Source organism: Glycine max, chromosome 10 (genome assembly GCF_000004515.6).
Source record: "Glycine max cultivar Williams 82 chromosome 10, Glycine_max_v4.0, whole genome shotgun sequence".
In the NCBI taxonomy this organism is placed as follows: Eukaryota; Viridiplantae; Streptophyta; class Magnoliopsida; order Fabales; family Fabaceae; genus Glycine; species Glycine max.
Window position 1 is genome coordinate 25,125,187 of NC_038246.2, and position 27,952 is coordinate 25,153,138.

General features: G+C 34.1%; 1 protein-coding gene across 4 annotated transcripts; it reads right to left on the reverse strand.

Moving 5' to 3' along the window:
• Nucleotides 1-214: 214 nt before the first annotated feature.
• On the reverse strand, nucleotides 215-27,952 carry LOC100781123 (amino acid transporter AVT1C). 4 transcript variants are annotated; one of them, XM_006588881.3, is made up of 13 exons: nucleotides 27,827-27,952; nucleotides 27,129-27,348; nucleotides 25,486-25,778; nucleotides 14,887-15,101; nucleotides 14,735-14,758; nucleotides 13,917-14,097; nucleotides 9,355-9,580; nucleotides 7,841-7,976; nucleotides 7,181-7,200; nucleotides 6,365-6,510; nucleotides 4,549-4,592; nucleotides 4,209-4,271; nucleotides 215-624 (listed from the first exon to the last, which is right to left on the reverse strand). In XM_006588881.3, the coding sequence occupies exons 2-13, from the start codon at nucleotides 27,305-27,307 to the stop codon at nucleotides 523-525; spliced, it is 1,629 nt and encodes a 542-aa protein (XP_006588944.1). In that variant the 5' UTR covers nucleotides 27,308-27,348; nucleotides 27,827-27,952; the 3' UTR covers nucleotides 215-522. The 4 variants fall into 4 exon arrangements, with proteins under 4 accessions (XP_006588944.1, XP_040861977.1, XP_003535879.1 ...); XM_041006043.1 differs by lacking the exon at nucleotides 27,827-27,952 and adding an exon at nucleotides 27,636-27,721; XM_003535831.4 differs by lacking the exon at nucleotides 27,827-27,952 and adding an exon at nucleotides 27,533-27,689.

Below are 27,952 nucleotides of genomic sequence, written 5' to 3' on the forward strand. Positions count from 1 at the left end.
TTAGCAATAAAAAATAAAATAAAATATATTTCATTAAATAGTTTTTTATTATATTGTTTTTGAAATAATTCATGCAATTTTAAATAATTCCATTCCCTTCCATTTATGCTAACTATAGAAATCCTGCTTAAATTTTATTATAAATTTAAATTCAATGACATGAATTCTTTTCCATGCATATCTACATTTTAGCTCTCCCATACATGCTATTTCCTGTCATTAAAGTGATGTTATTTCCATCTTGAAATAGCCATGTCTATATGTTCTACATAAAGGAAGAAAGAACAATGAAACAAAGCAAAACCATGGAAATAGACATGTGCTACACCCAACAAGGGTAGAAGCATTGGCTTCCAGCTAAGATCATGCATATTGTTCTTCAAGATGAGGGAGGAGATAACATAGTTTAAGCTACAATGGGAAATAAACTATCAAGAAAAAATTACTCAACATTTTGAATGAGAAATAAAAATTTGTAGAATAATAGGTTCACTAGACTTTGGTTGCTACATGTCTCAATGTCTAGGATTTAAACAATTCTTGAATGATCTCGGAGAGGGCTGAGTATGATCCCAAACAACTTGAAACAATGCCTACTACAATAATTGTAACACAAATTGATACCTGCAAAAATAAGAGGGGAGGGGGGGGGGGGGGGGGTTAAGTCACATTGGAGGTAAACATAAAATCATAATAGAGAACAAGCAAATAAAACTTGAAATTATTTGGTTCGGTAACAAAAACATTTTATAGTCTAACATTGCTACATAATCGAAGTGCATCATGTTTTTAAAGTTGTATTGATATTAGCACATGTTAAAATTCAAATTTTCATTTTTCGTTATTTATTTTCCCATTAAGTTTCATTGAATCAACTTTGTAAGTTTAAAAAACCTCAAGTAGCTTACTTAAATTTGATGAGACAATATTATGTTTCTATATTCAATAATATTATATGGTGGAGATGTTTTGACATTCATCTTCTTGGGTATCAAAGTAACAAAATATCACTCGCTGCTAAAATAAGAGATGAGAAAAATAGGAATTGACACATAATATTTTAAGGTGAAAAACCTTCAACAAATAAGGAAAAAACCACGGGAAAGACCAGAGAAATATTTTCACTAAATGGAAGAAAATTACAACCTCTCTCTAAATATAAGGAGAGAACAAATTGACACTCTGGATCTCTTATAATAAGAGAACACACACCTCACTAGTATTGCTAACTCTCTCAAATGGAATTACTACAATTGTAGTGGGATACAAAATGATGGAAGGGAGATACTATTTATAGCGAAGAATGAAACGTGGTCATTAAATGCATTGTCAAAAGTTTCTACTCCCCAACCAATTTACAGGCCTATGCACGTAGGGGTTAAAATTTGCATACTCACTTTGTTGACTTATGCCACAAAAGGTGGCTTTACTATTTGGTGCCTTCCCAATCTCCCACTTAAAGTTACTTTTGTGTGCTTTCAAAAAATGATCTCTCTATCTTGTCATTTCCTTGTTGCTTATGTTTCTAATAGGCCAAATGAGAATCAACACCATACAAACTTGTTTGCATTAATCGGCTTCATCATAGCATCTAGTAAGTTATCTTCGGTGTGGATATTTTGCATATCCATGCTTCATTCCTCTACTACTCCTCTGACAAAGTGATAACACATACGTGCTTTGTCCTGGAATGAAAGGCCGAAATTCTTGCAATGTGTAAGGTACTCTATTGTCACACATTAATCTTCTATTGCTTGTGCTCGAGTTCCTCCATTAACTTTGAATCCAAATAGCTTCCTTGCAAGCTTCGGTAATTGCCATGTACTTAGCTTCTATTGTAGACAAAGCTATAACAGTCTATAATTTGGACCACCAGCTCACTACCCCTTCTGCAAGTGTAAACACATAGCCAGTAGTAGATTTTCTCTAATCAAGATCACCTACAAAATCTGAATTGACATAGCCCATGACAATAAATTTGGATCCTTCAGAACATAATGCAACACCTGAGGTTCCATTGATGTATCTAAGGATCCTCTTCACAACACTCCAATGCTCTTTACCAAGATCTACCATGAACCTACTAATCGCTCTCATGGCTTGTGCAATGTTTGGTTTAGTACAAATCATGACGTACATAAAGCTTCCCATCAAGATCTCACCTTCAATATGGATTTTGCACTCGAGGTCATCCAATTTCCCAACGAACAATTGATTCTTCTTCAAACCCTTTACATGGAGTACCCCTTGAATTGTGCGTACGATACCATCATACATTTTTAATTTGATAGTTCCGACCCCAACAATTTCCAAGGCATGATCATTCCCCATGAACACAAATCCTTCCAAGATAGTTTCATAAGTGCAAAATCATTCTCAACATGGAGTCATGTGCCAAGTTGCACATGAAAATCCAATATCCAATAATCATGAGTTGTCTTCCGCCTCTAGAACCAATTGTTGTTTCACTACACAGGACTTTTGCATTATCTGATGTACTAGCAACACAATCTTAAGAGATTTATGCTTCAAAGTTCTTGCATTCACTCTTCTTATGCCGACAATCCTTCGTTAAGTGTCCTTTCATGCCACAATTATAGCATTTGAGATTTTTCCTTCTTCAAGACTTTGACCTACCATGATTTTGACTCCCAGTGGAGCCACGTTTTGTTGATCTACCTCTCGTCATTGTTAAAGCTTCTACTTGCTTGGAATTTTCCAGTCTATCTTTCTTATTTTTTCGCCTACATTCTTCTTCAAGAATAGCTTAAGCAACATCATTAAAGGTTAGACAAGTGACATTATTATTATTTGTTATGTTGATAATGAGTTTATCATATAAATCTGGTAGACTCTAAAGTAGAAGCTCTACCCGTTTGTTTTCTTCTATGTTAAAATTTGATGAGGGAAATTGGGAAAATAAAGTATTCAGGTTTTCATGTGGTATGTCACCCAAGTGGACTCACTCGTTCGAAGAGTGCAGAGTTTCCTCTTCAAGAATATTCTAGTCTGAAGTGACTTGATCTCATACAATTTGTGGAAAGTATCCCAAATATCCTTCACGTTTTCCATTGTTAAGTGCAAATTGGCGATTGCATTTTCATCCATCTCCTTCGACCTTTCATCAATGATATGCGTTGGTATGCCTTCAATTGCATCTGAGCAATTGTCCTTCCTTTTTATCTTCAATTTTCACTAGGAGAATTTACCCTCATTGAACTTCTCTATCTCATATGTTGCTGCCATAATTTCAAACAACTTTTGTCATGTACAGTATTACTGCCTACTAGAACAGTGATTATAGACCGTGAACTAGTACACCAGGTAAGTTCCCAAGAAAGAGAGGTGTGCTAGCAATGAACTTGCTTAAATACCGAGTTTTTCCTTAGCCAAAACTTTCCTAGACATGTACTTTCACTACCACTCTATATATCTAGTAACCAGAATAATTCTTTTCTAATGTGGTAGATTAGACTAACCCTAACCGTAGAGCATACTAAGAATTTTCTTCGACACTATACAAGCATACCAGCGTGTATTGCAACGGAATAATATCAGCAACCTATTAGCTCTGATATCACTGTTGGGTACCAAAGTAACAAAATAATCACTCACAACTAAAATAAGAAATGAGAAAAATAAGAATTGACACACAATATTTTAACATGGAAAATCCTCAATAGATAAGGGGAAAACCACGGGTAAGACCCAATAAATATTTTCACTAAGTGAAAGAAAATTACAATCTCTCTCTAAATATAAAGAGAGAACAATTTCACTCTCTCTTATAATAGGAGAACAGACACCTCATTAGTACTCCTAACTCTCTCAAATGGAATTACTACAATTGTAGTGGGATACAAAATAATGGAAGGGGGAGGTGCTATGTATAATAAAGGATGAATCTTGGTCAATAATGCATAGTAGAAAATTTCTACATCCCAACCATTTCACAGATCTATGCACGTAGGGGTTAAAATTTTCATCCTCACTTTGTTAACTTATGGCACAAAAGGTGGCTTTACTATTCGGTGCCTTCACACATCTGGACAAACTAAATGTCTATCTTGTAACATTACATGTAGGATGTTTTGTTCTGTATTCTAGCCATTTGGCTGCTGAAAGCTAGTTTCATGAAATGAAAAAAAAAATCTTAAATTTCTATGAAGCTTGTATTTGATATTATTGTGAAGAGGTAATAATCATACCTGAAAGCGCGTGATTCTGCCACCCCTTATGCTTAAGAAACAAGCAGCGGGAAGAATCAAGGACTGCATCCAAGGTTGAACACATTCAAATGAAAACTTTGGCTACTAAGTCTTGGATAAAATGAAAAGGTTTAATATTTATGTACTCACATATTGTAAAATAGTTTTATCATGTCATTTAATTATAAATTATAATTTGAATTATTTTAAAATAATTATTTTAAAAATTAATAAATTTATCATATATGATCGAATTATGATTAAATGATGTAAACTTTTTATACAGTTAGTATATAATTTTTTTCTAAAAAAGAAAAAAAATGAACTAAACAGCACTTACCACAAACATTGTGAGCAAAGATCCAGTTAATGACATCACCAAACCTACAACAAAAGTATGAGACTCATAATCCAACTATGCAATAGTAAAATGATTTGGCAAAGCTAATAGGTTAATGAAATTTGTAACTGGGGACTAGCAGGCCATAAAGAAAGGCGAGAGGATCCAGTGACGGATCAGAAATTTTTTTAGTGAAGGAAAAAAATAATTTATAATATATTCACAGACAAAAAAGTATTATTAGCTTTTATAAAATATATAATTTCATGAAAAAATTAAAATATTTTAGTTTCTACAGATTTAATTAAAAGAATAAAGTGGATTAAATTGGTATCAATTTATTTTTTTCTTTTATATTTTTTTATTTTTTTAAAAAAATATTTTGTGGAGACAACATTTATTTTTTATGAAGAAAATACTAATTATTTAATATACTTAAGTAAAAAAAATAATGGCGGCAATTTCCCCCATGAATGACAACGTAGATATGTCTCTTGAGAGGATATAAGAATGAGAAGATGGAAGGAAATCTTGGTTTTTTTTTAAGTAAATACACGTTCTCTCTGGTGATTTTTTTTAATCTACATTACTTTCTAATTTAATTTTCAATATATACTACCTGGGACTTTCTTTCTTTTTTTTTTTTTAATTTAAAATATTATAAAATATAAATATTATATTAATAATTTTTTAATTGGTTTTAAAATTACTTATTTATTAAATTAAATTTTATAATTTTGTTTTTTTATTTTTTTAAAGAAAAAATATACAGATAAAAAAATAAAAAAAATTGAATAAAATTAAAGTACAATTTTTTAATTACTTTGTATGTAGTTTTGTAGTTAAATTTATATGCTGTTGATATTTTTTTGTTATGTTCGTTAATTAAGAAAAATAAGAAAATTAGTTAGTAGTATTAAAATAAACTAAAAAATACAGTAAAAAAATAATTGATACATCTATCTATATAAAATTTCAAAGAGTAGTAACTCCTATATTGAAAATAAAAGGGTCGGTAAGAATATGAACGAGATAAGTGGGGTCCTAATCCAAGGAGAAAGAAGACTGCAAAGTGTCGTCCCGTTTCAACTCGCATTCCTACTAGTAAGTAGGGAAAGTAGAAAAAAATGTGAAATTTACCGACAACATAATCATAACAGAAACAATTGTTCTAACATATATCCATTAAGTTTTTCTTTAACCAAGTGTTGTTCAAGTATTTTATTGATAATAGAATATAATGTTCTTCTATAAATAAATTAATAAAAAAAAGTCTTCTCATTTTTAATTAAATCTAATGACATAAACAAACTAATTATATTTAGTAATATAATTATATTAAAAATAATTATATTATAAAAATTATATTTTAAATAAAAATATTCACCTAAAAAATATGTTAAGTAAATTAAATAATAAAATAAAATAATTATATTTAATAATATTATTTTCTTTAAGAAAATTTTAAAAAAATATAAAATTTAATTTAATAAATAAGCAATTTTAAAACCAGTTAAAAAATTATATAATATAATATTTTAAATTAAAAAAAAAGGAAAGAGAAAGTCTCAAATAGTGTATATTGAAAATTAAATTACATAATGTAGATTGAAAAAAAAAACAGGAGAAAAAATGTGTATTTACTAGAAAAAAAAAAAACAGGAAACCTTGGTTCAATAAATTTATTTCAAATTAGTTCTTAGCATATTTCCTTCTTATATGCACTACTTCTTGAGTCAGTTGACAAATATTGTTAAGACACTTCTCTAAGCACTAAAAATTATAAAAATGAAATATCAGGAAGAAGAAAACTTACCGAAAAAGGGAACTGAGAGACCAACAAGCAGTGTAGAAACTACTAGAGCTGTTCTGATGAGCTTGGAATATATGAAAAAGTTGGGACTGTTGGCTGGTATCAACTCCTCTAGACACATTGCTACTGGAGATAGACTCAATGCATATGTGGGTGCTAGTTAAGAAAAACATCTATCTTTATCTTCACAATGTAGGTACAAAAAATAAAAACGGAAATAATTTAATTCTGTCTTAACTCATTTTCAAAATTAAAAGGGTATTGTTAGGATGTCCACATGATTTGAATGCTCTATTTGCATGATTGCCGTAACAGAGGAAACAAACAGAATCAGGTAAAATGTTAATTAAAATTACAATGAAATTTCAAGAAGTGCTCCAGTTCAAGCTAATTAATGCTCCTTTGTTTTTTAAAACATGTAAGTGTTTACTTTGTGGTTCTCTCATTGACTCTAATCACCCTATTAATGTAGAATCACTCAACGAATAAATGCCACAAATTTATTTCTTCAATTATTTTTAAATGAAAAGGAACACTATGCAAAATATCTTGGGCTTTTATATGGTCGTGATTTTTTGAACAATCAAAGTCTGAAATAATGTTAATGAAAAACATTCTTAATTTTGTACCTTTCCTTACTTACGTGGTGCAAAATGGAAGGATTTGGCTAGTGCCAACCAAACAAGTTTGTTGGCTCTTATATATATTTTCATTTATGACACAAATTATATTATTCTTGTGTCGCTTATTATTCTTGAGCGCATTATTTAGGTTAGCAATCAGAAATGCTTTAATTTCTACGACGCATATGAAGGATATTTGGTAAATGGATTAACCACCTGCAAAATCAAACCACATGATAATAAAATTAGCAATTTATATGACTGATTAAAAAATATCAATAATATGGTGATATATATAGATTAGGTTAACAACTCAAACTAGTTAAAAGAATAGTAATCAAGTTAGAAAAAGAATAAGACTAGTCTGGTTTTTTTTTGCTGTACAATACATTTCCTCTTCACTAGCTTTAAGGTAACATATGAAAATTAAAAGTAGCAATTTGGTAAGACACTGGGTAAACCCATTAAGGGCTGTTTGTTACAGTTAGTTTTTTTTTTTTTTTTTTTAAAGAACAGACCTTTTTAATACTTCTTGTAGTTTCTTACTAGCTTCTCATAAAATATCTGTTTCTTTTTAAAAAAATGATTTATACGATTGTAAACAAATGTGTGTGTGTGTGTATATATATATATATATCTAAAAAACAATTACTAGATTGTTTTATACCAGAATCACTTTTTTTAATATTAAACAAAAAGGCTTTCTTAAATATTTTGAATGAATAATTTATTTAAAATCCTAACCCAATTGTACCAATGGTGATCAATTATTCATAAATAAAGCATGTGGAAGAAGGTCACTATCTTAGTTCATTACAAACAATGTGTACAATAGAATCTAGAATCAGCTTATTACCGTAGTCCACACAGCTATCTTGGTGGCCACCAAGTGTTGGGGCATGTTAAGAGTATACTGAGAGAGTGTTGCTTTTCCAAACGCTGTGTAACCCATAATAGCCACTGCACAATACATACTTGTACAAATAGCAAAACTACATGGAAAAGGAATTGCACATGGAATTAGATAAATATTAAATGCTGAAAAACATATTCTACAGAAATTAAATTATTAAAATTAATTTTTTTTTCAGGGGGTCGATGGGTTGTGTTAAAGTTTAGGGAGAGTTTAAGGTTGCTCCATTCCAAAGTCCTAACATACACCCTTCTTCAACGAGGACTTACAAATTATACATTCAAACTGACCTATTAGTGTTAGGATGGGCCTAAAAAAACTCAAATATGATTTTAAAGTTAAATGATTAAAAGACTATATAAGATGAAATTAGATATTTGTATTATAATTTTTATTTTAAATAATGAAATGTTGACCCATGAATAGATAATATTCATTGGTTTGCATCAATTAGGACTATATAAATATATTTTTCTATGAAGAAATTAATGAATGAAAAAAAATAAAAGATATGGCATTATTTCTCTTTTTATCTTCTTTATTGTCTAGTCTAGGTAAATTAGAATAACCCTAGTTTCAGCAATCTAACAATTAGTGTTCAAGAGTGGTTCTGTCTCACTAATCCAGGTTGGCATGAAAATTAGTTTTAATGAATTTAGATTTAAAAAACTACACCTATCATGTTCTAAAAATGAGATATAATCTTTTATTACACCAATTCAATATATATTTCTTTTGAAATTCATATTTTTTAATAACTATGTGATAATAATAAGATTTCTTATATGAAGGTAGGTGAAATATATCCCGGTTATATAATTTTATATGGATAGTCTTAGTAGTGTAAATCCAACATTTTTTACATGCTGGTATTTTTGTGATTTATGTGAACATTTTTACATAATTATACTTTTAATTGATATAAGAAATCATTTTACGTCGATTAAACGTTTAACAGATGTAAAATACTTTTTTTAGACCGATTTAAAAGTTTAACCAATGTGGAAAAAAAAGCTTTTAAAATCCCTCCATTCTATTATAACCCTGATATGATAGGCAATTCCCTATATAGAATATTTGATGAAAGCATAAGTGAATCTTCTCCTAATTCTGAAAAGTATTACGATGTAGAAAAATACCTATTACATCAGTTTTTTTAGAATCGATTTAAAATTTTTTGACATTTTACATTTTAAGTATTTACCTACAACCGATGTAAAGGTTCGTTTTAATTGATATAAAAGAAGATTTTTGTTATACTAGTGTCAAGATTTAATATTATTTAACTATTAAATCAGTTGTACGATTTTTTTAAAAAACCCATGACCTGTATATTATAATCTTTTAACTGTTTATGATAAGTTCTAATAATTAATATTTATTTTTCTCTACATTGAAAAAAAGACCCCCTTGCTACGATTGTCAATGGTTAATCTAGAAGATTTTGATATGTTTACCATACTAAGAGCACTCCAGGGAATTGATTCCGATTTGCCATGGCAGTATAGATGTTTGGAAACACAGCATGCCCTGCATAGCAGTAACCATAGAGACCTATTGCAACAGGAAAAGTTGCCAAATTGAATGTTTTTGTTGTTCCTTGGGTATGAATATCAGCATTGTCTAACAAACCAACCCAGAACAAGCAGAGAACCACTAGAATCGTTGCAATAACTCCGCAAGCTACAACAACAACAATGTTAAAAATGGTTATAATGGTCTTTCCAAACGAATGGTAACAAAGTAAAATAATCTGATTGCTGAGTCCCTATAAAACACAAGCAAATGTATGAATAATAAACCAAAAGTTGTTGGTACAAATAATTTCACACTTGGGTTCTTTAACCAAAGTCCAAGATTCCATCCGGGCTTGACATAATAAAGTGGCAGCTAGAAATATCACCATATTTCAAAATGAATCAATCCAATATGAGATGATTAGATGGATATTGAATAAGAAATCATATAAATATATGGATAATAGTACATTATAGAAAGAAGATAATAAACTATATATACAAATATAGGTATACAAATTAACATACCAATTTTGCATATAGTGTCTCAATTCCATCAAACCATTTGCAACGAGAGTTGTTACACCAAAAAAAAAAAAAACTGCTAATTTTTAAGGACCAAACTGCTAAGATAGGAGTATGGTGAATAACGATTTGATTTTATGCCAAGTTTTGGCTCTTAATTAATTAGATAATAGGACTTGAAAGGACTGGAATCAATTGTGGGATCTAGGCATAAAGGATCCTATGATCTGGAAGGAAATTATTATTCTCACCAATTCTTTTCTATCCTCACATCCTATATCTTTTTTTAATTAAAATTCCTATTTTACCCCCTTTTCCCACACCCCTTTTACTCCTTCCATACACTTCTTCTTTCTCTTCTCAACCCCTATTTCAGATTCTTCCCCTCCAGATTCAGGAAAAAAGTTAATTAGTTACTATTGATTTTTATTGTAAATATATTTTGTATTTTTTCTTTAATCTAATTTTTTTATTACCATGTTATTTGTGTGAAGTATCCACCAACTTTGTCAATGACTAATCTCCATTGAGGATTTGATTGATCACCTTTAGTAGAGCTTTCCTCTCTCAATCATGTTTTTTTCGTTCACAAAATTCTAACCTAAAATCCTACTTAAGAGGACCGAGTCGAGTATTACTCGGACTGATGACTTATAATTAGTTAATCTAATTAAATATCAGCATGCTTAATCGCTAGTTTTCCCTTAGACTGCAAATTGGTAATTGTATCTCAATTCAAGGTACTGATACTCCCAAATTAGCTTATGGATTATGCAATTTTTAATTAGGTGAAATTATTTTATTGTTAATGTATCAATTAATATATTAGAGCATACTGTGAACTTATACAGCGTACCTGCTAACTATGTATAGTGTATAGCCCTCATTTACAAATACTTTGTAAGGCCACATACCGTGTACCAGTACCACCAAAGAGTATTGTGAACCTAGTAAATATGGGTTAAACTAGCTGACTTAATGAGAACTTTAAAGACATTACACTCCAATATATTGGTTTTTATGTTCCTTTACTCGTGGAAAATAATTAAATTAAGGTTTTTTTTTTTTGGTTTTGCATGGAGTTCCATACACTATCTATTGGAAAAATGATTTTTCAAAGTATCCAACTTTGCATTTTCGACATTATTTTTTCTCTGTGGCAGAGAGGTATAGTTATCTATTATCTTCTTGGCTGTCATGCTTTGCATATATGAACAATTCCTAGTTGTGCTTCTGTTTTTGAAGGGTAGCAATAAATGACAGTCACCACACTTCTTACAGACTAACTTTGGCTTCTACCAATGAAGCAATTTGACAATAAAATGTTTAGGAATGTCAGTATTTTGGTCTATTTAATTTTCAATGTGGCAAGTTCCAACAATTGGACAGGGTTTTCTTATTTTTATTTATTTATTATTATTTACTTAGGTATTGGTTAGAACATACTTGTATAATCACTATAACATGCACGTATCTTACAATATTATGTTTCTAATTGTTGATATTATGCATTTGTAGTACATCCAACTATACATGGGATGCTTTTCAGCTTGCTCTGGCATCTTTTAGACTATATTGTATACAAAACAATGTCTTACCTTCTATCAACCATAAGGGTGCTAGAAAGCTGGGGCCACAAATTATTGGTGTTCCCCCGAACATTGATGTTAGTCCATGTGTAGCAGACATGAAGGAAGAGGAAGGTTCATCAGAGACTATTTCTACTATAAAGATATATGATGATCATGTGAACATGAGATTTCTTATTTGTGGAGTTCCCTGCACATTGGTAGGCCTGGATAACATAGTTACTTAATTTTCATTAAGTTTGTTATTGCTAATAGTTTTTACAATGAGACCTACTTGTTATAAACTGATTCCATTTCTTTTAGTCTCTTTTCTTCAAAAGGATGCCTGTTTGTTAGGGTCATCAGAGGAAGGACTGAATGTTCTCCTATTTGCAAAAGTAAGTTTGTTGCATGTGCTTACTTTGATTTCTTGATTTATCTGCTATTGCTTTCTAGGTGCTAGATCATTCCTTTTTATTTTTTCCCAACAAAATTTCAATATGTGGCCCTTTAAACAATTTATAGTAATTACTATAGGCTAAGTTGTGATGAAATTCTACATGCTTTCCCTTTAGAAGTGTTGTATTGAATATAGTTTTATTTTCGTGTAAGTGATACTATCGTATTGAAGAAAATAGTTAAGTTGTATGACAATTTTTCATCTTGTTTAGACAAAGTAAACCTAAACCAAAACCAAGATTACCAAGTCTACATGCCAAAAGATACAATGGTATTTCCTAAATTCATTACTTTAGTCCCTTAGCTTGCAAAGCATCATTCCTTTTTGGTGCAAATGACAGTGGAAAAAGACTAAAATGAATGAATTTTTTCCAAGTTAGGAATTAAAATGAGGATATGTGAAGTGAAGGACTAAAATGATAGACATTTACAATCTAAGGGACTAGAATGGGGTTTATTACAGTTTAGTGACTGTAAGTGTTTTAAAGATTTTTTTATTACTCATGTATATTTCTCTTTTTCCATTCTTGATTTTTTTTGCAGATACACGGATGCAAACTTCACAACCGGACAAGGTATTTTGATGGTTCCGACTTTTGAGAGTTGGTGCTTGTGTTCTTCTGTTATCTTTTAGCATTTGGTGGAAAATATGCTAGTTTGACTGGGGGTTTATTATTAACTGTCAAACACATCCACATATATAATTATTTTAGGAGAATTAATGGTTTAGTTTGGAACAATTATGCGGTTTATTTCATTTTATTATTTTTATATGTTTTTTCTACCGAGACTCATTTCTTTGCATTTGGTGCTAGGATTCGGTAAATTCTAGAAACATGAATATCAATAAAATGTACTGTTTTTCTTAGCAAAAGAATAAGTTTTATGGTCATCTATCTCTTATTTTTTTTTAATTTGTATTTATTAATCTATTTCTATATTAAACCAGGCAACTTGAAGATTATTATTATTATTACTATTAAATTTGTTGAAAAAAATATCAATTAGTCTAAAGTCGATGTAGGAAGTGTCTTTACAACATCAATCTTAACCAAAATTAATGTTATAAAGGCGTGTTCAACATCGATTTTGGTCAAAACCGATGTGGTAAGCACATTCAACATCGATTTCACAAAAAATCAATGTTATATAACTTTCAACATCAATTTTTAGAACTAATATAGAAAGCACTTTAGAATATACCGTTTTGATTACATTTCTACATCAATTTCAATCACAACCGTTATAGATAATAATTTTCAATATTAGATTTAGAATCGATGTTAAAACTTCTCTAAAACTAATGTGAAAGTCCTTTAATGTAATCATGTAATAATATTTCAAAGATAATATGATCTGTTAGAGCTTAAAATAAAATATAATTTAATTCAAATTTACACACAATAACATACTCATAATATGCTAACTTTTTGGAAAGGATATGGGTAAATATGCCTTTTAATTTTTGTATAATTCTATATGGAGACATAGGCATAGTAGATGGTGATTGGTTACTAAATATTGTCATTTATAACATGACAAATATGATGTAACCTTTTGAGCCAATCTGGAACTACTTTTTTTGTGATGTTTGGTTGGGTATTTCATATGCCCGTGTTTATAATATATAATTTATTTGTTGAAAAAAAAATACTCGTAAGGATAATAATTTAAATTTTGAAAAAAAAATAAATAAAATTTTAAAATATCAATTTCATTCTCAAAAAGTTTTGTGTGGAGAACGATATATATATATATATATATATAATTAAGACAATGGAAATTTAATAGTATTTAAACTTATCATATAAAAATAGATAGTCAAAGTAAAATTTGATTGTACGTAACATACATTAAGAAAAATATTCAAGGCTCTTAATAGATTCATGTATAGAAAATTGCTATATAACATTTACTTGCAAAAGAAAAGAAAAAGAAAAAAACTTGTACCTGAGATGTAACTGAGAATGCGTAGGTCACGTAGCCAAACAGTAGGGAGAAGAGCCACTGCGGTCAATATTGCAAACAAAATGTGTGCATTGAGTTCAACTCCACCCAAACTAATGTGCGCATTTGGAAATAATGTAGATAAGTTGTCGCTCTCCACAATTATGTACTCAATGCAGCAAGCCTGCATAAAAATATTTAGTAGGTGAAGTGATTCCCATAAAAATATTTAAATGGACAAGTGAAAAAAATGAAGTTGCTTGGTTGTGCGAAAATAGGCGGGGAGCAAAATAAAAAATATACCCAGAAATGTAGCTGAAAAGATGCAACCACACATTGTGAGTCAGTTTATTTATTTGTGGTTAAAAATCATCAGAAATTATAAATATATCGACAATTTTTTATGTTTAGCCACAGTTGTTTTTCCCTCTCTATTGGTTCTAATTTTTAGAAATAATGCATTAGTGACATTTTTTTTTTTTGCATTTACCGTCCGATTTAAAACTACCACAAACCTATATTAATTGATATTCACACATTGCAATCGATTGTTGCAACAATCAATGAACAATGATTTTTCATTTTCATTTTTTCTTATTTTATTTCTCTTTTCTATTTCTTCCTTATTTATTTAAAATCAAATGCCTATATTTCCACTCTATTCTCATCTATTTCCAATTTCCCATTCACTTTATTTTTGTCTTCTCCATTTGCATATATCTTATTTCTCACCTATATTTTTCTTTCCTACTAATTACTAAACACATCATAAGTGAGACTTCAAAGGAATACTCAAAGAGTGAAGGCAAATATGTACTTACATATAATTCCATGTATAAGATTATCTGCATCCACAAAAAGAGAAAATTGAAAAACAATACCAGTTAGAGACTAATGCTTTGAAATTAACCGTTGAAGAAAGAAAAATTAAAGCATATTCAAACAAAATTAAGGATATTTGAGCAAGAATTACCGAGATGATGACACGTCCAGTAGTACCAAAAGCTGCTTGGCCAATGTCAGGGTATGTCTCAAGACCCGGTGCACTATCCAAGCAGTAACGCAAGAGCAACCCGGTATAAAAGGAAAAAACTGCATACAATAACAATATAGAAAGACCAATCCATCCACCTTCTTTAGCTGCATAAGGGGTTGAAAGGATTCCAATGCCACAAAGGGCATTTATCCCTACAAAAAGCCAAAACAATAATTAATAAATCATATATACACTCTAGCCAAAATATCGAGGTTGCAATTGTTATTGCAGTTACAATATCAAGGTTTTCGCAAGAACAATTGCAACAACACCTAGTACCTATCTTTAATTCCTAAGATAAAAAAAATATTTATTCACAATTTGTTATGATATCAAGGGTTTCTGAAACTTCAATTAACTATGTAACTCAAATTTAAGCCAATAGTGACAAGAAGCAATAGGAAATCTTCAATTGCCCAAAGAAAGTTGAACAAAATCTATACTAGTCATCAACATTCAGATACACATTGACTCCAAGGTTTAAAAAAATATTCACAACACAATTTTGATCATAACATTGAGGTTTTTGGGGTCTTTGCGACCACAACACAACTGCAGTTGCAGTAGCATTGGCTGCTTTTGTGAGTAATATTAAGAATTGAGACAAAACTGTGATTGCGACTGCCAACCGGAGTTCAAAACCTTCTGACTCATAATTGGACTTGTGTCCTCTTAGTGGGAACCGGATTAGCTCACTTCAAAATAATCACTTCATTGTCACATATATATTTGATTGGTTCTTGAGAATAAGATAAATGGCTACAGTAACTTAGAAAATATAAATATGATATGTTAAGTAGTACAGTATGATTTCTGTCTCTCTGATTTGTTGCATTTTCTAATAATGCACTCACAAACATAAACGTGTAGTTAAAATAGAACAAATAGAGGCTCAAGGTTACCTAAGTGTTTGTATGTGTAATGATGTTCAACTAATGAGGGAATGAATTCATGTACAATTTCTCTACAGGCATTGTTGAAAGTTGTAAATTCTATAAATGTTATTGTATTCTGGGGCTGATAAACTTGCATAATTTAAACCATTGGATAACTAAGATGGTCCCTTCAGTCAAAGGGAAGAATTATATTTGAGGTTTTGAGAGATGGACTAGCATCACAAGATGCAGGATACAGAAATGTTCCATGATTATATTCATATAACCATTGTTGATTGGAATATTAAACAGTGGTGTGTATTATTATTTCAAGTTACTAGGGACAATCAAATAATTTTTTTTCAATTGAATAATTTTTTTTTTTCACGATACATGGAAATAAGATAACAAGCATGAATCAATTTTCTATAATGCTTTATTACCACATTTTACTTGAAGCTCGCAACATTCCCTCAAGCCTATATTCTGCAAATAAGTTCCTTACAAAAAGAGGGGACCACTAATAGTTAAGAATTATACCTTCCAAATACAAAATCTATTCACATGTCGATATTTTTTTTATTCTATGAGAATAAAATAAGAAGGAAAAAATGAAATAAATATTTTCATAAGATCAAACTAACTTATACAGAGACTAATTTGTAGAAGTTTCTTTCATCTTTTAGAGAAGTTATATGAGAGACTAATTTGTATATTTGATAGGTAAAGCTTTGTTCCTAAATTAGAGGTCAGGAACTTCCTCCAGAACGAAAGGTGAGAAGATAGAAGTTCTGAAATTTCTCATTGCCTTCCCTTTATTCATTTCATATATTTATAGTGAGTGAATACGAAAATGATAATGATTAATCCTAACGGTCTTGCCAGCACACAGGGGACAAGCCATAACAGAATGGATCATGGGGGACAAGCACTAGCAAGGATAGGCACTAACGATACTCAGGGAAATCAAGCACTACACGGTAAATTCCTATACTGTCCTTTGCTGGTAATTGCTTAGTGAATGAACTCCTCCATCCTGAGGGCCTTTTCGTGATTCTTCTTGGCCTTGGATTGTTGCTATCATTCCCTACTCCATCGAGGAAAACCTTGTCCTCAAGGTGATAGATGTCTTGGAGTTCAGACCAGTTCTCCCAAGTCGAATCTTTTGGTTGCAAGCCAGACCATTGGACCAGGACGGATAGGCGAGGTGGCGTGTGGCTGTCCCACTTATGGTCGAGTATGGTCAAAGGTTCAACCACGGGGTTATTGTCCCATAAAGTTGGAGGGAGGGAATGTTCGGACGCTAATGGGCCTTGATGAAGCTTGAACTTGGAGCAGTGAAACACAAGGTGGATCTTGGCCATTGGTGGTAGGGCCAGTCGATAGGCTACTTTTTTTTACTAAGTTCGTGATTTGGTAAGGGCCATAGTAGGGCTTGCCTAGCTTTTGAAACTTGTCAGCGATGGAAGTCTGGTGGTATGGTCGCAACTTGACATAGACCCAATCACCAATTTTGAAAGAGACTTCCCAACGATTAGAGTCGGCGTAGCTCTTCATTTGTGTCTGAGTGCGCTCAAGTTTCCGGTGGAGGGCTTCGAACATGTCCTATCGAGAGGAGAGAAGGAAGTCCACTGCTTCCACTATGGACGAACCCGGAAGGTAATCTGGAATTCCCGAAAGAGGCTTGTTGTAAGTAACCTCGTATGGGGACAAATTGGTGGAGGAATGGCACATGGTACTGTTCCACGATGCAGTTGAGCACCTCCGTCTGGCCGTCGCTCTAGGGTGATAGGCGGTGCTCATTCGCAACTTGGTCCCACTTAATCGGAAGAGCTCGCACCAGAACCTGCTTATGAAGATGGGATCCCGATTAGATATTAAACTCCGAGGAAAGCCGTGAAGCTTACAGACAAGGTTGATGAAAAGTTGCACCACCATGTGAGCCATGAAATGGGTAGAGAGTGTACCAAAGTGGGGGCCTTTAGAAAAGCGATCAACGATGGTCATAATCACCGTGGCTCCCTTGAAGTTTGGTAGACTTGTGATGAAGTCCAGGGCCAAATCTTCCCATGATTGTGACGGCGGTGGAACTGGTTGGAGGAGACCCGCCGGATTTTGGTGAACATATTTGGTCTGTAAGCAATCAGTGCATTGCCTGATGAATTGTTGGGTGTCATGTCACATTCCTTCCCAGAAAAAGTTTTGTTTGATGCGACTGAGAGTTTTGGCCAAGACCATGTGACTGCCCAACGGGGATTTGTGATATTCTTCCAGGAGTAGAGGGATAAAAGAATTGTTGCAGTTAATCCAAATGTGTCCTTTGTGAAAGAGGAGGATGTCCCTGATATCAAACTCCGGGTGTTGCTGAGGCTCGTCACGAACGCAGGTCATGGTGGACTGAAATTCTTCCGAGGCAGATAATTCAGTCATTAAATCTTTGAGAAATTTGAAGTGTGGCACTCAGAATGAAAAAAGCTTCCGCCATTGGGGTAGTCTCATGTAAGCACAAAAGAGTGTTGGCGACCATGTTATTATGGCCCGCCTTGTACTGAATTGTCTAATTATATCCGAGGAGCTTAGCAAGGTACATGTGCTGCTCTGGTGTTTGTACTAGTTGTGTCATGAGCTCGTGCAAACTTTTATGGTCAATGAGGATGACGAAGGCATGACCTAGAAGGTATTGACACCATCTTTTCACGACGGTGGTGATGGCATGCAGCTCATGAATGTACGTTGAAGAACGGAGAAATTTGGAGCAAAATTGCTTACTGAAGAAAGCAATTGGGTGGCCCTGTTGCATCAACACAGCTCCCATTCCTGTCCCCGACGTGTCGGTCTCGACGATAAATGGAACGCTAAAATCTGGCAGGGATAGCACCGGTGTGGTGGTCATGGCCTGTTTCAAAGCATCAAATGCCATTTGAGCCTCGGGAGACCATTTGAATTGGTCCTTACGCAGTAAATGGGTCAACGGGTTTGCAATCTCTGCATAGTTCTTGACGAAGCACCGGTAAAACCTTGTCAGGTCCAAAAAACTGTGCAGAGATTTGGGGGAAGACGATACTGGCATTGCAACATGGCTTGAATTTTAGAGGGGTCAGGTTCGATGCCCTATAGAGAGACAAAATGGTCAAGATATTCGATGTGACGTTGGCCAAAAATGCATTTGGACGATTTCAGGTGAAAGGCCCCCTATTGCAGAGTTCATATGACACAATCGAGATGGCCGAGGTGACTGTAGATCGTGACTGTAGACCAAGATATCATCGAAGAAAATCAATACGAATTTACGTATGGATGGTCAGAACAGGGCGTTTGATGAGAATCCTGAAACTGGCCAAATACATGCTAAAGGCCCAAGTGGAGAAGGACGAAGGCCCAAGTGGAGAAGGACAAAGCCCCCGAGTGGAGAAGGATGAAGGCCCAAGTGGAGAAGGATGAAGGCCCAGAGGCAGAGACACTATCAAGACTATTAATTGTTGTTGAAGGCCTAGATTAATTTGAAGGCCTATAATTAATATGTTCTAATTTTTTATTTATAATTTTTTTTGGTCCAAACTGTTTTAAAGACCCATGTCTATTTTTATCTTTTTGTTCAGATACGCTATAAGTATTGGTTTTTGTTTTCAATAAAAAAGAACTTTTGGCATTTTCATAAAATTTGGTGAGAGCTTCTCTCTAGGTTCCTTGTTGAACCAATCTCAGACTTATCAAGGTAATCCTTGTGGCGTCTACCCTAACTTATCTTCCTTCACTAGAAGTGGCGTCATCCAAAATCTCCGTAGCCTATCAAGCGATCCGCCACTAGTTAGGATCACATCATCTGGTATCAGAGCTTCGGCTCTTTATACAAGTTCTATCCTATCCAATTCTTTTTTTCTTTCTTTGTAATTTGTCCAGGTTCGTGTTTTGTCCTTGTTCTATTATTTGTTTTCTTGTTTGCGTCTTGTTGCGTTCTTGTTTGTGTCTTTGTTTCGTTCTTGTTCTTGTTCTTGTCACGTTTTTGTTCTTGTTCTTGTTCTTGTTTCTTGTTTCTTTCAGACTTTGTGTAAAAAAAAATCCGTTTGAGTTTTGTTTCAAGTTAAAAAAAAAGTTGCAGAAATTTTGAAAAAAAAGAGAAGAAAAGAAAAAAAAAGTGGGTGTTTGATCTTTGAACACGAAATTGAGGCAGTTAGAGGCATTTTTTTTTTGCAAGTCTGTTATTCAAATCTTTTTTATTCTATTTGTTATCTTATCTATTATCTTATTTGTTATCTTCCTTGTTTATTCTATTTGTTATCCAAATCTGATCTGTTATCCAAATCAAATCAAATCAAAATTTGTTATCCAAATCAAATCTGTTATGCAAATCAAATCTAATCTGTTATCCAAATCAAATCCAATCTGTTATCCAAATCAAGTCTAATCTGTTATCCAAATCAAATCCAATCTGTTATCCAAATCAAGTCTAATTTGTTATCCAAATCAAATCTAAATCCAAATCAAATCTAATCTGTTAACCAAAATCAAATCTGATTTGTTATCCAAATTAAATCTACTACACAGTCTGTGATAATTAAACTATTTTTCCTGTTATATACCTTGTGTGTCTAATTTAATTCATCCAGGAACTTAAGAGGGAGTGAGTGGTAAAAGGCAAGAGTGAAAACATCACACAAAAGCCTATATTGAGAGCATCAAACATGAGTGAACTACCATCAAAGAGAGAAACACGTGAGTAGAGTGTGGTGAGGTCCTAGATTTTTTTTTTAAATTACTACAAAATTCTTTGTTCCTTAATCATGGCAGGAGCTGATGACAATGGTGGTGTATATCATCAACTGGACGGATCTCAGCGCTTATTACTGGACGCGATGACTACACAAATGCAACGTTTGTTGAACCGTAACAATGAAGAGCTCTACAGGCGAATAGAAGGACTAGAGCACCAAATGAATCCAAATGTTGGGAGACCTTATGGTGGCAACAGAAGGGTCAATGATGGATCGAACCGAATAGAGAGGCAAGACATAATTGAGGGAGTAAAACTCAATGTATCCTCTTTTAAAGGTAGGAGTGACCCAGACGCCTACCTTGATTGGGAGATGAAGATTCAGCATGCATTCTCCTACAATGATTATCCTGAAGAGCAGAAGGTGAAGTTAGCAGCAGCTATATTCTCAGACTATGCCCTTGTTTGGTGGAAGAAAAATCAAAGAGAGATGAAGAGAGAAGAAGGGCGGGAGATAGATACATGGACTGAGATGAGAAGGGTTATGTGAAAGAGGTATGTTCCAACTAGCTACAGTAGAACCATGCGACAGAAACTCCAGAGGTTATCCCAGGGAAGTTTGATTGTTGAGGACAAGGAGATGGAGATGACACTAGGGAGGGCCAACATTGAAGAGGACACCAAAGCAGTGCATAATGGCTTCACCAACAAGATTTCTTTCTAGCACCATGACCAGAAAATTATTCTTAAACCTCTATCCCTCAGAGAAGTGTGTGATGACCAAATCATAAGGAGAGAAAGAGAGAACAAGAGAGAGACAATAGTGAGGCACCACAGAGGAATAAAAAAAGGAAGAGTGATACACTTGAGAGATGGAGTGATACACAAGAGAGAGAGAGTGATAATTCTAATTAGTTAACTATTTATGTTTCTCCTAGTGTTCAACCCTTATTGCAGGAATTTAAAGATGTCTTTCCCAAGGAGATTCCTCATGGACTGCCACCTTCAAGAAGCATAGAACATCAAGTTGATCTCCTTCCAGAAGCTTCATTGCCTAACAAGCCAACTTACAACAACAAGCCCCAAGAGACTCAGCATAAGGATGCACAAGCCAAAGTTGAGTATGTGAAAGATTGTATGACCAAGTGAAGGTGCAAATTGCAAAGAAGAATGAAAGCTATGCCAAGCAAGCCAACAAGAAAAGGAAGGAAGTGGTACTTGAACCCGGTGATGATCCTGGACATTTGAGGGCAAATGTTTTCCAAGAAGGAGGGATTGATGAGAATCCTGAAACTGGCCAAATACAGGCTAAAGGCCCAAGTGGAAAAGGACGAAGGCTCAAGTGGAGAAGGACAAAGCTCCCGAGTGGAGAAAGATGAAGGCCCAAGTGGAAAAGGATGAAGGGCAAGTGGCAGAGACACTATCAAGACTATTAATTGTTACTGAAGGCCCAAATTAATTTGAAGGCCCATAATAAATATGTTCTAATTTTTTTTGGCCCAAATTGTTTTAAAGGCCCATGTCTATTTTTATCTATTTGTTCATATACGCTATAAGTATTGGTTTTTGTTTTCAATAAAAAAGAACTTTTGGCATTTTCATAAAATTTGGTGAGAGCTTCTCTCTGGGTTCCTTGTTGAACCAATCTCAGACTTATCAAGGTAATCCTCGTGGCGTCTATCCTGACTTATCTTCCTTCACTGGAAGTGGCGTCATCCAAAATCTCCGTAGCCTGTATCAAGCGATCCGCTCTTAGTCAGTATCACATCAGCGTCCATTGTAGCTTGGAATGTGGAGGGTGCATTGCAGAGGCCGAAGGGCATAACAACGTACTCGTAGTGACCTTGATAAGTACGAAAAGTTGTCTTAAGGATATCATGCTCAGCCATGCGTTTGGTGGAAACCTTGTGCCAATTCCATCTTCGAAAACCAGGAGGAATGGCCGAGATTGTCCAGAAGTTCATCAATGGTTGGTAGAGGAAAGCGATCCATAATGGTTATGGTATTCAGAGCACGGTAATCTACGCAAAACCTCCATGTGCCATCCTTCTTCTTCACTAACAGTACCGGAGAAGAATAGGGATTGTGACTCGAGCGGATTAGCTGGCGCCGAAGCATATCGTCCACTTGCCGTTCAATTTCCTACTTCTGGTAATAATGATAATGGTAGGGGCGGACATTGACGAGTTTCGAATTTGGTTCATGGTGAATGGTATGGTTTGTAGGACAAGATAAAGGTAGATGGGTTGGTGTCTAAAATAGGTGGGAGTATTTGGCAAGGAGGCAACATAGTGGTGGTGGAAAAATGGGGTTGCTGGAAGTAACTAGGTCGCTTACCTGAAGTTGGAGGTGGAATAGGGTCGCAACTTGCTGTGTGGACACGAGGCGCTTAACCTATCCATGAGTGATTCAGATGGGCCTGGTGTGATGCTGCCTTGGATAGTGATGGCATGTCCGTGGTATACAAAAATCATAGTGAGGTGTGAATAGTCTGTAGTGATTGGGCCAAAGAGTTTAAGCTAGGCCACACCCAGAACTAAATCTGCACCACCTAACACTATGACGTATAAGTCTAGGTTAAATTCGTGGCCCTGAATCAAAATGGCAATGTCACGACACACCATGTCATAAGCTATCTCGGTGTCGTTGCCAACCATGACGGCCAATCAGGGAATAAGTTGGGTAGCAAGGTGAAGGAAGTGGGCTAGGAGGTCGTGCACAAAGTTGTGTGTACTCCCGCCGTCGACGAGGATGACAACCTCATGACCCCAGATGTTGCCCTTGACGCGCAATGTTGCTGATACAGGGTGGCCGGACAAGGCATGAAGGCTTAATTGAGCTGGTGGGTGGTCTATTGGGGTAGGAGAGGGCTGGGTTTCCTTCAGAGAAGCAAGAGGGTCTGAGTTCAAGGGCTCATCATCCTCGGAAGCAACGAGGAGGAAGAACATGGCACGACAATTGTGGTTTGGATCGTAACGCTCATCATAGTTGTAGCATAGGCCGCGCTCGCGGCGAGAGGCCATCTCCGCTTGGGTAAGGCGTTTGTAAGTGGTTCTTGGTGGGGCCGACAAAAGGGGAGGAAGGGCTGGTGAAGAAAGGGGGTTAACGGACAAGGACGAGAAAAGCGATGGCCATCGTTAATTTTATCCTTCTAAAGCTGGGCTAGAGCTACCGCCTGGACTAGGGACAAAGGTTGCAAGGCAAGCACCTCACAACATATGTTCGGTGAGAGGCCCGATATGAAACAGCTAAGGAGGAAAGGGGTAGAGAGACCCACGATGCGATTTGCCAGAGCTTCAAATTCTGCAAGGTATAAATTTACTGACCCGTGTTGTGATAAGTTGAACAAGGCTCCTCGAGGATCATCGTGCAGGGATGGAGTGAAACACAATTCCAAAGCTTGGAGGAAGGCAACTGATCATTGCGATACATCCACTGAAACCAACTTAGTGCAGCAAAAAGAAGCAACCCAAAGGCGCTCGTCCTCTGGAGTATGGTGATATTCAAAAAAATTGATTGATCTTGAATATCGAGGCAGGAGCATTGGTGTTGTCGAATCGAGGAACATCAAGATTCATGCGAGGAGGAGGTGGTCTGGGTGAATGGGTGGGAGAGGCGGTTTCCAGTGCTTGAAGGCGAGATACAATCTCATCGAGCCTAGAGTGTAGGGAAGTCTGGGTGGTGGTAAGAGTATTTTGGTTTTGGATAAGGAGGGTAACGACTTCTTCTAAGCGGGATAAGGTTTGGGAGTGGGTGTTGTTGGCCATGGGAGGGATCAACGAGAGCACCAATTGATAGATAAAGCTTTGTTCCTGAATTAGATGCCAGGAACTTCCTCTAGAACGAAAGGTGAGAAGATAGAAGTTCTAAAATTTCTTATTGCCTTCCCTTTATTCATTTCATATATTTATAGTGAGTGTATATGAAAATGATAATGATTAATCCTAAAGGTCTTGCCAGCACACAGGGGACAAGCCATAACAGATTGGATCATGGGGGACAAGCACTAGCAGGGATAGGCACTAATGATACTCAGGGAAATCAAGCACTACACGATAAATTCCTATATTGTCCTTTGATGTTAATTGCTTAGTGAATGAACTTCTCCCATCCTGAGGGCCTTTTCGTCATTCTTCTTGGCCTTGGATTGTTGCTATCAATATTACTCCCTGTCTTTTCATTATGATATGAAAAATAATATGAACACATTTTCTTCGCCACACTTTCCAGGTGAGCTGCATAAATTTACCTCATAAACTCATAAAAGTTTACTTCATATAAAAATAATAACAAAAATACCTATAAATTACATTCCAAATAAACATTTCAACAATATAAATTTCACAATAGTTAAATAATCAAGTCTAGTAATGCATCAATACTAGATAATAACTTGTGGAGGTGATATTAGTGGTAGAGCATTTTCATCAATGATTTCATGTTGTTAGAGAATAAGAGTTTCATGTTTTTAGAGGTGAGTGTTATTTGATTTAGAAACATCATGCAAAAAAGAGATATGTTGAATCCTAAACGTACAAGAAAAAACAAAATAGCATGATTTTGGTTTAATGTTTTTAACTTGTTGACTCGTTGACTTGGTCATAAACTACAGAGTCAATCAAATTTAAAAAAAAAAAGTTTATACACAAGTCAACTCATAGAAGATAAGTAAACTCGTAAACTCGTAAGAGTTAACAAGTTAACTCGAGAGATTGATAATCATATTCTACTATGAGACAAAATTCATGTGGGTATCATTTCCTATGTAGTGAGTCTTACTCTCAATAAGTGGAATTCACATGAAATTCAACCAATAAAAAATAATGTATATGAAAGACTATTAAAGAATATGTTATTAGCATTTCTAGTTTAATATAGTTTCACTATTACTTTCTTTCATTTGTTTTTGTTTTATATTTTTTTATCCAAGAACCACAAATCAGTACTTACCATTAAGCACAGCTTGTCCAAAAGTGCATTGGCCAGGAATGTGAGGTTCATGAGAAACCTTGGAAATCTTAATGGAAGACTTCCTAGATATTTGGGGAGGAAGCAAGGTATGTCGCGGTTGCTCCTCTTCTGTGGGTTGCAAGAGTGGTTTTTTCTCTGGTTGTAATACTTCAAGAGTGTGCCTTCTTGTCAAAGATGAAGAAATAAAAGAACTGCTTAATCTTGACAGTGATGTGGTGCCCAGAAACCCAATATTTGGTGATGGCACACTACCATATAGATCAATGGATTGCCTGAAACATTATGAATTACATAAAAATACGTACTTAAGTTGATACATATCAGATTCATTTCTCCCCTCCTTTCCTTTTGTAATAAGCAAGATGCCAAAATGAGAAATGAAGAAACAAAAAATTCAATCAGCAAGAGTTATGAACAAAAAAAAAAGGCAGATTCTGTTTTCACTTTTCATCATTTAAGAAAGTAAAATAATTAATAAACTGATTTGTTAAGAAGTTGTTTAAGTCTTGTCTCAAATTAGTACCCCAGAATAGCGTTTGGAACAATAGTTATAATTTAAGGGTAGAAAACTGAAGGCACCTATTTCTAAAAGGCATAAAGTTTAAGGTGTGAGCCTGCACTTTTCCCTAAATTCAACAAGGATAATGATATTTGAACATTTTCGCACTACATGCACCCAATATATAGACATCCTTCATTTCTCTCCGGCAGTATCTTCTTATCACGTTGCATAACCTATTACATCTACATTTGTCTTTCTTCTATCTCTCAATGAATGTACCGTAGCAAGTGGGTGTTTACAAATCATTTTCTATTCGTCAATTGGTCAAAATAAATGTAAGTCCTTTTCTATGATTTATTTTACAAAATCATTTTCTATTCGTCAATTGGTCAAAATAAATGTAAGTCCTTTTCTATGATTTATTTAAATATGCTCACACTTTGTCTTGTATGAAAGAAATGGTGTGGGAATAGAGGAGATCGAGAAAGAAAAATAGGTGAGAAATAAAAAATAAGTATGTTTGATAAAGAGAAAAAAGTGGGACAAAGAAATAAAAAGTTATGAATTTGACACCATTTTATTTCTTTGCAAATTTGCACGAAAAAGAACAATAAATATATTTTTCAAATGACAATAATTGGTTATTCTAGTTGATTGCCCATTAGCACAAAAATTTTGGAACAATTTTAGGCATGATTATAAACTACTGAAAAGATGATTTTAAAGATGGTTTTATAAACAGTCAAAAACACATAATCATCCATTGGCAAAAATTGATTTTAACAAATGACAAGTAATAATCAACTGCGAACATAGTAAATAATAGATTAACAATTGAGTTTTTCTTTTAATCTTTTTTAATTTCTTTCCATCACTTCTCTTTTTTATTTCTCTTGAATCAAACCCTCTTAATTTCACTTTATTTCACACTTGTTTTAATTCACTATCACTTTTTCCCCTGTTTCCATCTAACCCTAAATAGCCACTTTACCTTGAAAGTTGAAAGTAAAGGATCCCTTTCACGTTAAAAAAACAGACAAATTAAAAAAAGTCAAATGATGGCCACAAACACTCATGCCAGATCGAAAAACACAGGACACACACATCTGTAATTGCTGACCTGTAACTTTGAGGCCATGCGATGCTGTAATTGCTGGGTTTCCTCATTGACAGGTTTCCATTGGAATCATTCGAATAATCCGAATCGTTTCCATCGTTTTCGTCTTTCTGCATATCCTTCTCCACATCTTCATCGCTCTCAATTATGTACAAACCGCTCTCTGAAGCTGAGTTCTTCATCTTCTTTAAGGCTTTGGTTCCCTCAACCAATAACACACTCTCTGTGATTCACAAGGAAAAAATCAATTCACTGCATAAAATTATCACAAAAACTGAACAACCCAGAATCATAAAAATCACAAATCACAAAACAAAACAAAGAGCAGAACAAAATCTCGCCCTTGCGAATGAGATCAGAGAAAATTTTCTGGCTTCAGATTTGTTATATACCTCAACAAAACTTACAATTCAAAATCTGGGTTTGTCCCCTTTGGATCAAAATGCCACTCCAAAATGAAAACTTAACGTGGGTAGGACCCAAATTTATTTATAAGTAAAAATTTCAAACCTTCCTTATAAAGATGTGTGATAATGTGACATGGATCCAAGTCAGAAATATACGAGGCTAGTTTTCTCAAGTGTTAATATATAACGTGCATGCTTATCTTCGCTTTGTTTGTTTATTATGAATAAAAACAAACAGCGAACCAAATCACGCCAAAGGGTGTGTTCAGATCAATCAGAAACAATGAGCTACACCTTTTCAATGTGCCCTTCGTTTTTTCTCTTTGTCCAATGTTGGATTGGATCACTAACGTCTCTGCCTAATTAATATATACAACGAAGGTTTTCCTCTTGAACGCGAACGTTAATTCACAAAAGCTT